Source organism: Drosophila bipectinata, chromosome 3R (genome assembly GCF_030179905.1).
Source record: "Drosophila bipectinata strain 14024-0381.07 chromosome 3R, DbipHiC1v2, whole genome shotgun sequence".
Classification (NCBI taxonomy): domain Eukaryota; kingdom Metazoa; phylum Arthropoda; class Insecta; order Diptera; family Drosophilidae; genus Drosophila; species Drosophila bipectinata.
This window is the reverse complement of record NC_091739.1, coordinates 3,462,296-3,475,575: the sequence shown is the minus strand read 5'-3', so window position 1 is coordinate 3,475,575 and position 13,280 is coordinate 3,462,296. Positions and strand designations below refer to the sequence as shown.

At 42.8% G+C, this 13,280-nt stretch overlaps 2 protein-coding genes across 3 annotated transcripts in view; both read right to left on the bottom strand.

Annotated features, from left to right (window-relative positions):
• Window positions 1-13,280, bottom strand: part of RYa-R (RYamide receptor) — a 58,235-nt gene that overhangs the window by 627 nt on the left and 44,328 nt on the right. The window contains exons 5-7 of one of the 2 annotated variants that reach the window (XM_017245516.3): window positions 784-852; window positions 406-710; window positions 20-111 (exon numbers count right to left, since the gene is read on the bottom strand). In XM_017245516.3, coding sequence (XP_017101005.2) covers window positions 20-111; window positions 406-710; window positions 784-852 — 466 coding nt within the window. The remainder of the gene's footprint in view (window positions 1-19; window positions 112-405; window positions 711-783; window positions 853-13,280) is intronic. The other variant, XM_017245517.3, reaches the window with a different exon arrangement.
• TwdlT (TweedleT) lies at window positions 7,717-9,615 on the bottom strand. Its single transcript, XM_017245522.3, has 3 exons — window positions 9,476-9,615; window positions 8,901-9,349; window positions 7,717-8,840 (listed from the first exon to the last, which is right to left on the bottom strand). The coding sequence occupies exons 2-3, from the start codon at window positions 9,238-9,240 to the stop codon at window positions 8,323-8,325; spliced, it is 858 nt and encodes a 285-aa protein (XP_017101011.1). The 5' UTR covers window positions 9,241-9,349; window positions 9,476-9,615; the 3' UTR covers window positions 7,717-8,322.

Here is a 13,280-nt window from a genome sequence, read left to right as displayed (position 1 = left end):
TATGGAAGCTATAACCCACCGCTTGCATAGAATTCGCTCGTAGCTTTCTCCTTGTGCTGATGTAAGTGGTGCAGGTGTTCACACGATGCAGGTGAAAAGCCCTTTCGGTTCCTGGCATTCGAAAGTAAAATATATAAACTTAATGTATTAATAAGAAAATAATATTTATAAATTAACAGGAAACTTTTTGCGGTGCAGGACATGCAAAGAGTGGCTGCGTGCTTTAAGGACTGTCATGCAAAAGCCTAAAATAGAGACAGTACGAAGTCTACGGCTATACGGCTGTACTACGAACTACGGACGGAGCCTCGGGACTCCGGCTGTGCGACAGCAACGGAACGGAGCACAAGCAGTCGATACACTGAGAGATTCGAAAACGGGTAATTGAGTGAAGAAGGGTGGCACCTAATGCGTATTTTAGGTTTCCTGACTAGACCATCACCAAGTCGGCGATGGTACTTGAAGGGCATCTCACCGGTTGCTTCGTAGCTGCGTCCGCCGCTGCTGCCCAGATATCGGTGTAGGCAGCAGCAGCGCCGCAGACCCGGTACACGGTACATAATCTGCAGGAATCCGCCTCGGAACCGGGCGTTCATATAGCAATAGATGATCGGGTTGTAGCAACTGTGCGACATGGCCAGCCAGTGGAACGCGAACCACACGTACGGCAGCGGAGTCCATCGCGCGAATTCCTCGTCGTTTAGCAGCAGCTGGAGGGGTTTCCATAGAATCACATTTAATATAAAATCTCAAAGATATAAAGTATAAAGGGTCGGGACTCACCTGCAGAATGTTAAAGGGTAGCCAGCACATGGTAAAAACAATCACAACCGTCAGCATCATCTTGATCATCTGCAAGAAAAGTGAAAGGGGAAGAGGTTAGCCAAGGGCTGTACAAGTTCAGTGTCTCAGAGTCTATTTATAGAGCTGCGGTCGTGCACCTCAGAAGCAATATTATCCCATCCCCTAGCTCTTGTCTCGCTTTTACGACCTTGACCGTACTCACATGCGGCGAAATTTCCTCGTATCACAGCCCTTCGGGCCGTAAAATCTATGAGGGGTGCAGTTCCAGCCATAAAATGTGACCAAAACAACCAGCTCAACTTTATTTATATCAGGAGGCAACGACTTTGGCCTTTATTGCCACTTGAAACTAATTTTTATCACGGCGTCTTTAAGCCTAAAGAGATGGGTATTTTTGGAAGCTGTCAAGTAATTATGAAAGGAGAGCAGGAAATACATATATTTGCATGTCGGTCTGTAGCCTTTTCGGGAGCAGTTTCAAATGGGATGTAACTCCCCTCCACTGGTATCGTAAATTCCGCTTTCCTTCTTCGACACGCAAGTTAGACATAAAATTTCTTATGGCCGCGCTTGGAAATGATTTCGTTTTTGTTGTTAGGTGGGAAAAGACAGATGAAGGTTACCCTACATATGTACATACGTAGGGCTAAAACACTGAATACCTGTATTTTGGAGCCTACTTGTTTATCCTTCCCGCACTCCCACTAATTTAAGTTAGTAACCAAGTCACAGGGCTTTAACGCTTCAACAATGTGCTATAAAAAGGTTACCCAATCCAATGTTTTTGTTTTTTTGCCGACAGATACAATCGAACTGCGACAGAATGGCTAAAATGACGGCATTATTTACTTTAACGATGAACTCAGTGGCCACGTATCTTTACCGTGACTCCTAAAAAAAACTAATCGTAAAGGTTTACGGGCTGAAACAAAGCCCCGATAAAGTTGTAAGGTTTTTTTACCTTCAATTGTTACACTAAAGGAAAAGGGGATGCCATAAAAAAGAAACTAATTTAGTTGTTCTTATTAGTTTTAATCCACATGAACTTTTTTCTTGCAAATTCTTAGAGTTAAGTATTTGAATGATTATATATTTTAGGCTTTTTTTCTTAGTGATCTTTCGGAGAATCCCCAAAGCATAGTCACCTTACAAAGGCCAAGAAGTGGCTATAAACGAATCATATTCACAAGCCATATTGAATTTTGAAACATGCAGACTCTCCCTTCTAGATGTGAGTAGATTGAATCATATTTGCATGCAAATGTTATTGGATAATCGTCCATAAATGCGAAATCCGAATGCAAATAGCATCTTGCTCAATAGCGAGGGATTATGAATTGATTCAATGGCCATTTGGATGGAAATCAGTACTTTGGCATCTATTTTTTTGTGCTGAACGCATCTGGCGACAGTTTTCCGTTTGGCAAGCTGGCATTTGCTTTTTATTAACTTGGCAAAGTCGTTTTATTGGCCTGCCTTTGTTGCGGGTCGGTTCTCCCTTTGGCTGCAGTTGCCAGGGCACCGTTAACGAGTGCTCAACGAGGCCATTTGATTCGTTTTAATGCCTCGTTAGTTGGCCGTCCAGCCGGGGAGTGTTAACAATGTCAACATCAAGTATACGCCACGATGTACGGCCAGTCACAACAAGAGGGACCCAGAGATGCAAACAAAGTGAAGCCAGCTGAATGTTTGTACAAATTCGTGTGTGTGTTGTTGTTTCCTTGGCGTCTGGACACGTGTCTCCTTCAGCAGTGACCTTTGGCCCGCCACGCGTGTGGCAGCGTGTAAAAATGCATATCTCCTGCTATGCACTTTCCCTTTATGCACTTTGAAAAAATTCATACTCTCAAAAATCCTCCATGATATTAATAATTTTATGAGGACTTAAACACCCAGTACATTATTATTATTTTTAAGTGTATCTAATGACTGCGGAGGTGTAAACTGCAATGTCATCTGGCCAAGAAGGCGCTCAAACAGCAAAGGCAGACTTGTTTACCATATGTCATTTGAGCCGGCTGGAATATTTTTGCCCGTGGCTCTGGTTTCATCTTTATTGTGGTAGTTTGTTTTTGGCCACCTCGACATGACAGCTCCACGACTTAATTGCCAGCAGTGGATGCTGCCGGCTTTGGCTTGGAATATTTCATTTTGGGGGTTTGTTGGCGGCTTTTGAACCGGTTAGCGGTTACAGTTATGCCCGCCCATCAAAGTTAATGCCGCATCGGCATTACGGCTTACATAAAAAATGAGCTCATGTACAAGACTCAGTACAGTCAGTGCTGTAATTCATCAAGCCGATTTCAGTTTCAGGCCGGCTCACACCCACCTCGAACAAAAACAAAAAAGCGGCAAATTAGGAACTGGGCCATCAAAGTCTTAGGCTGACAAATGAGCTTTGATCCCCCCTTCAGACCTGTCTGGTGAAATGTGGCCGAAAGTGAGGGCTTGAATTTCGATTGAAATAGAAAGGCCGGCTGTAATGAGGTGCAAAGTGTTCTCCATAATAAACCCTTCTCCCCGGCTGATTCACTAATTAAATTTCCCAACACGTCCGGGTGGGTCAAATGGCTTCTATTCCTTAGCCCAGTTCGCCATTTAGTTTGTTTAATTAATGAAGCAGACAGATGTCTGGCCGGGCTGATTGCTTTTTAAGTGTTAGGAGTTTGATTTATTCGAGGCAAGGAAACAGGATTGCTGCTACTCAAAATATTTATCAGTCGTTCATTATAATTACTATTGACAAGAGTAAACACTTTACATTACGCGTGTTTTTCCTCCGAAAGATTACATTTTGTTCCGCTTTTTACTAAGACCTGGCCCAATCAACAAAAAGGCGCGGTAAGCGGTAATAGGTTGGATGGCAATATTTCGGGCATGCCACGTAATTTTTTATTATTCCTTGTTTTTTTCCAACTGCCATTGAGGGCCATTGAAAGCAACTGTGGATAGATAAAAAATTTCGCCAAATAAAGTTGAAAGCCATTTCTTTCATTTAAAGTTTCCCTTCTTTGCGTGGGAGTTGGTAAGTGCCTGGAAAAAATGCCACAGAAATATGAAGCAAACTTCATAGAAATTGTAGCTGAAAACTAGTTCACTTTGGGTCTTTACAGCATCGCGCTTCAACACCAACTGACCATCGCCATCATCAATCAATCCATTTCACTTATCGATTAGCTCGTGCCCATAGCTATCCCCCTTTGGCAATTCTCCGATGATTACGAAGAGATTACTGACCCCCGGGCACCCGCATGTCTCGAACTGTGGTAATTGAAGCCGCCTTTTAATTGCCAAACAATTGCGAAAGTGGCCAGAAAGGAGAAACATGGCTTACTCTGCTGGTAACTCCAAGGTGCGCCTCCAGCTCCAAAATTGTTCTCCGGTCATTATATTATACCGCCAAACTAATCAGCAACTAATTTGCCCAACAATTTACAGCTGAAAAAGTCTTTGAACCAGTCGGGCTTGAAATTTCTTATACTCTTATTTTTATAGTTTGGTAAAATTGTTTAAGCTTAAATTTTTGAGAAATTATTCAGATTAATTTTTTAAAGACTTGAACTTTAAGCTTGATAATGGTTTTCAAAAGTTTCTAGATAAACTTTAAATTCTTCACAAAAAATTTTCTATTCGGCGATAAATTTTTTTGCTTTATTAAAATTTTACCTTTAATAGATTAAACTGCAAGACCTTCGTTGACCGACAAACGAAAATTAAGTGAGCAAAATAACTAAATGGCCACCACAAAGTATCGTAAAAATCCAAAAGTCATAAAAAATAATCAAATAAAAGCGGGAAGACCAAAACTGGCGGTTGGGGGCCAAATGGACTTTTTGTTCGCTGCAATTATACGCTCTTCGGTTTATGGGGCTTGGAACAAAGCATCACCGGACATTGACCGACACAACCAGAGAAAGGACTCCTTGAAGAGGTCCCTGGGCCTTCAGCAGTAAGCCATATTGGCCGATAAAACCGAATAAAATTAAAGCTGAATGAATTGTCTTAGCGGAGTTTTTCAAGTTGTTGCCATACTATGTGAATATATCGTGGTAGATGGATTTGGGAGACCTTCAGCGGTGTACGTGAGCCGACTTTTTCTTTTACGACCGACATACATTATAATTAACCCGCCCTCGAAGCTGTGCGTAAAGGAGGGCGTGGCAGGAAGCGAGTGACTAAGAAATACGCGCAATTAATTAAAGCGCCCTAAGTGTCATAAACCGTCCGAGCGCTGTCAATTAAACGACGTCACGAAGGTTCGGCAACAACCCTTAACTCCTCCCAAAAGCTATTTATTTTTCTCCATTTTTTTTTTGGACCTTGCGGAAGTGTTGCGGCCGCGATTTATTGTGGGCGTGTCACTGACAGGCGGAAAACGGAAAAAACCGCTTGAAATGAAAAAAGAGAAACCCTGGACCGAAAAGTAAAGGTCATAAAATTGTTTCGCTTATGCGACAGCATTCATACATATTTGGTTAAGAAGGGAGGCTACACGGACCATGTTGTTAAGAAATTTTCTTTACAATGTCCACAACACGGATCCCACTCATGTTTGCCCTGCGCTCTCCAGCAAATTGAATTTAAAACATTTTCTTTGGCACATAAATTGTTTTTTCTTGGGCCGGCTTTTTCCTCTCACGAACACACTTTAAGGTATTTTTGCTTACATTTTGGTTCTTTCTATACCACCTAATTTTCTTTTATTATTTATGTTCTTAACAGTTCAATTTACTTTATTTCATTCTCAAAAAATAAACTCGAACATTTTTCCTAAAGAAAAACTAAACAACTCAATAATGTCAAGTTTTGCAAAGTTCCTCTTTTGAGAATCTGCAGCACAATCCTGAATCCACTGAGTGCTACTAAAAATAGAAAATTCAATAAAAACTACGGTGGGCGGAAGCTCATGGTCATGAATTGCATCCACGTCCTAAAAATAGAAACTATTATCCCACCAGATTACGGCGGCTGCTGTGCAACATGGCGTATGAGTGATATGCAAAAATATAGAACCAGAACCCAAGTCCTGTGGGTGAGGTGGTGTGGGAAAAGAGTACTCTAATAGCACAATAGAAGTTCAATGTTTACCCAAAACTACGGGGCTTCTGTGGAAAGCAGAAATACCAATTTGCGACAATGTTGTGGCCTCAGAAACTTTACAAATTGCAATTGGCTGCATGTGGGCGTGTTTGGTTTGTGGGCGAAATCTGCCTGTGTTTGATGTACTGGGCATCCAGCCACCTAAGATCCACCTACGACCACTCACAGCCTTCCACCTGCTGAGCTGTGTTGACGGTTCTGGGGTGTCTGTTTCCGTTTCGGCCAATTTTCAGGGTGGACAACACGTTCGCAATTTTACGAGCCAGCCAGGAATAGCCCTGACCACGTGCACCGTATCGAAACTTTCCAGGAGGTGCATCAATGATATTGTTTTTACGTAATTTACGACCCCCAAGGCCTGGCAGTGTGTTCATCGAAGTAATTAGGAATATTGCAGTAACGTCTGTGTCTGACAAGATAAAGGGCAAGATAGGTAAATACTTTTAAAGTTAAACTTTGTAACGTATCCACTTCAAGTATATATTTCTGTAATATTTCATAAGCTAGCATTTTATTTTTGATTGATTTGTAAAAAGTCCTGCGGACAGTACTCCCTATTCATTTTATAAAACTGAAAAAACAAACATTTGTAAAAGTCGCTGTTTGGCAAACTGTATTGAAAAGATTTCAGCTGCAGGGCAGAAATTTGCATGACGGATTGCCATTGATTGTACAAACAGAAAAACAACAGAAATGGTCAAAAAAGACACCAGGGTTCAGTGTTGGCCCAGACAGGCGGAAGCAAGCCATACGCCCATAAAATATGAGGCTGAAAACAAAGACAGCAGACCAGAGACAACTGAACTGTCAGTGAAAAAATAGTTAACCCTTCAGGGATTTTCATCATACAACATTTATAAAAGAGTTGACTTTTAAAAAATCTATTCCTTTTTTAACAATTGGTTTGGAAGCTTCACAAAACAAAATATAAATGCAGGCCTGAACCATCTTCAGGTTGCTGTCGATATATTTATTTGCATTCTTTTCAAATAAAAATAATATAGTTTCTTAGCTGAAAAATATAAAAAAAATTATATAAAAAAAATGCAAGCTCAAAATGTATGTCTTAAATGGGTTAAAGGTAACAGCAGCAGAAAATAACTATGCTGAAGTGAAAGTGCCAACTCGGTGCCCCAAAAAGGGGGCAGAAGCTTGTACGGCAATGACAATGCCATTGGTGTCTGTATACTTAAAGCATTAAAGCCCGGTAACAAAAAAAATAAATAATGTACGAAAAAATAAAACAGAAATAAAAATTAAGCCTTTTCCGTAATGACAACCTAAAAACCAAAGCAAAAGTTTGTCATTAACAAGGTAAGGCGGGGAAACTACAACTTCCTATCGAATCGGCAACCTAAACTATAAAATAATTAACTTTTCTCGAACTTTTTTTTAATCGTTTGTAACACCAAGTTTTTAAAGTTTTTCACTTACTTTCTGCCCGCGGAAACCCAAAAAGGAGCTTAGCCTTGAAATGCCTTCATTTAATTAAAAGGATCTGAAATTACTGGTCAGAAGCAGGACCTTTGTATTTAAAACCACAGGGACGCTTGAAAATGAGTGAAAAAACGAAGGCAAGGCCAGCCGTGTATAATGGCAAGAAATGACTTTTTAATTAGTTTCACAACTCCCTGAGCCACTTCCTTTTACTCTAAATGGCTAATTAGTACAACTTTCCTTTTCATTCGACAGCAAAACTAAGTTATGCTGAATTTAATTCTGGGCAAGGAGTCCGGACGAGTTCTCGTTGTTCTCGCTTTCCTTTGGCCTGGAAATGTCAGATAATAAAATAAAAAATATTGGAGATTTTTTTTCGTAATTTTGTCACCGTTGTTTTTTTTATTGTGCATAAAGTACTTAATCTAGGATAATTAAAATATATATTTATATGTATGGAGCATGTGAGGCCCCGCTATATCATCTTCCTCTACAATATCATCATCATCGTCAGATTTATTGCTTTTCGGGGCGCCAAGCGGAGTTCCCATCCAAGGAACCCACCACTCGTCGCCTATTAGCTAATAGAATTATCCAGGCAGGGCCGAAGGTTAGACTCTAATCAGTTTCAGGTGAGAATTTCCAGGTGGACGGACGAGGATGAAAGTGAGTAGTGTTTGAGGGAAATGAAGTGAAAGTGAAGCACGGAAATGTATTATGTACAAAAGTCGTGGGCGAAAGCGCCGCCCCCTTTTTTCCTTTTTTGTGATCTTGGAAGTAGTCAAGGTCTAGTCTAAGATGTGTCAGAAAAAAGAGGATTGTGAATGACTTGAAAGGATCAAGAAAATGAAGTCAATGGTAATGGGATGATGTGGTCTTCGTGAGAGAGTCGGGGGCGTTTCAACGACAGGACTAGTCTTGGACAGCTTGAGCCGAGTTCGAAGTTAGCAGTTTTGAAGTTGTCGATGGGTTTGAGGCGCCTTAGTAGGGACCGGACTTGCCGGGGGGGCCGTAATTGCTGGACGGGGCCGAGATGGCACCGCTATCACCACCGCCGAATCCGCTGTCGCCGCCGGTAGTGTAGCCACCGCCAGTGTTGGTCTGAGTAAAGCCGCCGCCGGAGGAGCCACCGGAGATGCCACCAGCCTCCTTCTGGGTCTTGTACTTGATGAAGTAGACCTCGGGCTTTGAGGGCTGTGTAGGTGCGGGCGTGGGGATGACAATGTCCTGCTGATCCTCGGGCTTCTTCACCAACACATAGACCAGGGTCTTCTCCTCGTTCTGGGGCTGCAGCGGAATAACTGGAGCCTGGTACGAGGGTGGAGATGGGGCCTTGATGAAGATGATCTTGTAGTGCTTCTGAGCCTGGCCCACTGGCAGGTTAGGGCGCTGACGCACTTCCTCCTGCTCTGGTGGTGGCACATGGACGTAAATGTGCTTCTGGACGAGGGTGGTCCCACCACCACCACCGCCGCCGCCTCCGAAGCCACCGATGCTTCCTGAAAAATTAATTTCTTCGTATTGTGGATACTTTGGTTTGGTTTACCACGAACACGCACCTCCTCCGAATCCACCGCTGGAGCCACCGCCGAAGCCTCCTCCGAAGCCACCGCCTCCGCCGCCACCGCCGCCGCTGGAGAAGCCACCTCCTCCGCCACTGCTGAAGCTTCCACTGCTGCCGCTGCTGAAGCTGCCACCGCCTCCGAATCCACCGCTAGATCCGCCACCGAATCCACCGCCGAAACCACCGCCGATGCCGCCACCAATGCCTCCGCCGATGCCACCGCCATGGGAGCCACCTCCGGAGCCACCGCCGCCACCTGGACGGTTGTAGTTGTATCCGGCCTCAGGGCGGGCGGCGGCCAAAGCCAGACAGGACATTAGGATGAAGGCTTTCATGGCTTCTGGGTCACGGGTTAACGTTGCGTATGGGTAATGCGGATTCTCACTATTATCTCACGAAGCACTCACTTAGCACTTGGCACGGTATCTCACAGTAATCCCAGGTCTGTGGCGTACGTAATTATATGAACATGCGGTGGGGAGGAAAACAAAATAAAGGGTTTAAGGATTATCCACTGGGATACGATGGGTTACTACTATGCTGCAGGTACTGCAGGGGATGATGCCTCACGTTTCTATATCCTCGAGATGCACTCGGCTGCTGTTTATTAGACCAAATCAAATGCTTCACTGACGAACCACTGCAGCCGCATCACCAATTTATACAGAAATCCGCCAGATGCACACACCACCACTACAAGTGCTTTGAATCTGCGAGAGGGTTTTTTAGTTTTTTTATTTTACGTATCTCTGTATCTTTGTATCTTTGGGCTTCATAGCTGTGTCTGTGCCCGTGTTGGTGTGATGATGCGACTTGGCTTTTCGGTTACTGCGCATGCGTGGCGAGCAGGCTAATAATGATTGTCGGTTTTTTGGCCATCTGTCTGTCGTCCGTCTGTCTGTCTGTCTGGCTTGTGTTTTTGTATCTCTGGGTGTCTCTGTGTGGGTTGCCAAGTGAAACTGAAATTACCGCACAATCAACTTATTACAGCACAGCAGCAGCGTCTTTGGCCATTTCCCGAGAGCCTGGACTCTCCCCATTCATACTCTCACTCGAACTCTCTCTCCGCCTGGCTCTGTGGCATTGTCTTGGGGGCGCCGATTTTGGCCAAGTTAAGACCCAGACAGCCAGTGTCGTGCACTTTCGCTCTCATCGCTGCTGGGCCCCAGTGGATCGCTTGTCTGCCGGGTCGATTCCGCACTACACCGTCAGCTGGCCAAGTGAGCAGTTTGCTTTCCTTCGCTTTTCACGACTAACGTGAAAATCAAACGAAAAACTCCCGATGCTCCGATCCCGGTGACTCTCCAAAACCATAACAATGGCAATTTCGAATAATTTGAGGTCTGTGCCGCCGAGTGTCTTCCAGTGGATCTTTTGTGTTTCGATTTTCCACAGGGGGCATTTCTTTTCCTTTGTATGACAAATGCCCCAGTACGTGCCATTACAGATGACTGAGTGACTGAATGTGATTGTGAGTGGCGGAGAGTTTGTTCGTATAAGTGTGCCACTGTGCAAGGCCTATCCGATCCGAGATTCGCCGTAAAGATATATCATAAAACTGGGTTGGTCGTGTCTGGTGTGCGAAAATAATTGCCGGGCGGGATCGTATTTACCGCCAGACATCCTTGATGTATGTGCCAAAGCGCATAAATCAGACAAAATTTGTGGTTGTTAAAACATTTGTTTTTTAAGCAATTATTGCTGTAATAAAACTTTTTTTGGTTACCGAATAATATTAGACGTATGTTATATTGAAGTTGGATATAAATTTATAATAAACTATAAGATTTGATTTGCACAGTTTCAAGTACCTAGTTTTGGGTATTAACTGTAGAGTCCAAAATATAACTCTTTCTTAAATTAGTTTCAAAAAATAATGTCTTGCGTAATTTAACTTTATGTCACTCCAATAACAAAATCACATCAAATAGCTGAATTTAAAAGCTTGCTTTGTTGGCGCTTTGTGCTGTAATGATATCAATGAGACTTATTTCTCTTTACTTCCAATTTTTGGTCGGTTAATTGTGTTACTTTTAATGAAGTGGTCCGGGATCGTTCATTGAACCGAATACAAAGCGGAGAAAGGCGAATTGTCGGGGAAGAATGAAAATCAAGACAACACTTATTCAATTAGATGCCAATTTTCGGGTCAGTACATTTCATTGTGTTCAGCACAGTGCGATTCGATGCGACTTTTAATTTTATTAAACATCCACCCTAGACCAGTGGGGGTCCCCCCTTTACCGGCTTTTTCTGAAGAAGATACGCAAACCAAAGATATTAAAAAAGGCAGTGAAGTAAACAAATTGCTAAAATCCACAGGCGTTCGGCTGTATGGAAAATACAGTAGTTGACATTAACATTTCATTAACCCGTTTAATGGCCCAAGCAGCTCGCACCTTAAAAATCAATAAACGTATTTGTGCCCACTTCACAGCTTTGTTTGACACTCTCGGTCCGTGTTCGATTTCAGCCAACTCGATTAGTCATAATTCATTTCTGAGCTAATGGATCGACGAGCATTTCTCCAATCCCGCCAATTAGGCTTTAAGTGAAGGCTTATCGCGCCGGACAAAAGACTGTCTGGCATGGGCGGGTTGGCCGAGGCGTAGATAATTATTATTACCAACTATACTATATGGGGTGGGGGACAGAAAACTATGGTTTATGATGTATGTGGCAGCTGGTCAAAACTCGTTGACGATCGCACTCTTAGGAATAATGATAATAAAATTAAAACGCAACTACAGCCTGTCAGCCGGCGGACGGCATTTCCGGCCATGCCTGCCATTCCCGGTGCGATTTCACCTTGAATCTCACCCATCGATTGTGTAACCCGGACTCCCAGCTGGCAGCTCCCAGCTTCGGGCCAAGTCAGGAGCATATGCAAACACCGAACATAACGTGGCTAACGAGCGGCGAGCGATTTCTCATGTATTGACAAACTTGTAGATGCAATAAATTGCATCGGCAATGTGGGAAATTAAATGGAAAACCGAAATAAATTCAAAAAAGCACCAAAGCCAAGCGCACCCGCAATCAGCAAGGCAGCCCCTCCGGCTTCTCCAGGGGAATGCCAACCGATTTTAGATGGATGGGAATGCAAATCGAAGCTGGACTCCAAGTTCGAGTTCACATCCAAATGCGCGGAAAACGGTTGCCAAGGCTAAAACAAGAGCCTTTTTTGTGAATTTTTTGCGCTCTCAAGGGGTATTTAAATACTTGGCAATTAATATTTAACATATTTATTACACAAATGCCTGTTTGAAAAACTAATAATATAATTTTAAATTTATAGTTCAAAGTAATTAAATTTTAATGAAAGTGGTCTCTTAGAAAGTCCTAAAAAAGTGTATTTCTTTCGTCTGGCCGATGCTAAGAAACTTCCATCTCCACTTAAATCGTTTTTATTTCAACTTCCGAATGCCTTTGGGAAAAAAGCGCGGCGATCGCCTAAAAAAGAAACCGCAGCTGGCGATAAATCTCACGCTCAACAATGTGGCTAAAAATAAATGGCAACAGCACCAAGCAGTTGTTCCACAAAGGCTTAAAGAAGTCAATGGGAAGTTTAAGAGCTTAAAGCAAAAAAATACTTTAAGAAAAAAGTAAATAAAATAAGAGAAATTTGTGATAGAAAGCAAGATATCTAATATCTTTCAAAAGTAAATAAAGGTTTCTTATATTTTCTAGAGAATAAGTTATTTTTCAAATAATCTTGAGACCCCAATGCATCGCTTCATAAATAAATAATTTAAACTTGTAGCCATGAATAAATCTGGAATCAATATTGAAGAACACAAATTTGTTTGCTTGAAACAATCCAGATGGCTGGAATATGCAAATACTTGAATTTTAATCGCTGCTTAGTGGGTGGCGGGGGATGTTGATGTTGCACTGAGGGGTCGTTGCATAAAAGATGCCGTTCCCAGCTTGGTGCCATATTTTCAGAGCGTGTTCAGGTTGACACTGAAAGATACAGATACACGCAACGGCAAAAACTCAACGGGAGCATCCCTGGGAAGTGGGTGCTGCAGGTTCCAAGCTGCGCTTGTCGGTGTATTGGGAGGGGAATGATGATGGGTAGGAAGTCGTCGCCGGCGACGACAGTTGTTGCTTCCTGCATCCATTGTCGCTGCTTTTTGCCGGCAGCATCTCCACCATCCTCCATCTCTTCCAGCTGCAACTGCTATAGCAGCCTGCCTGCCCAGCGCCTCTCCACTTCCTGCTTGTTAAGCAAACGGCAGCGTGCAAATTTTATATTGTTGGTTACGATTTTTGTTTAAGCTGTTTGCATTTTTTACTATTTTTTTTTTTTTATTTGTATTTATTTTTCATTTTGCACACTGAAATCGTTCGGTGGCGTTTTTACATTTGA

Excerpts from the sequence above, each read along its gene's own strand:
- TwdlT (XM_017245522.3), bottom strand. The coding sequence starts at position 9,240 with ATGAAAGCCTTCATCCTAATGTCCTGTCTGGCTTTGGCCGCCGCCCGC. Across the intron at positions 8,841-8,900 it reads CAGCGGTGGATTCGGAGGAG|GAAGCATCGGTGGCTTCGGA; the intron begins GTGCGTGTTCGT and ends TTAATTTTTCAG.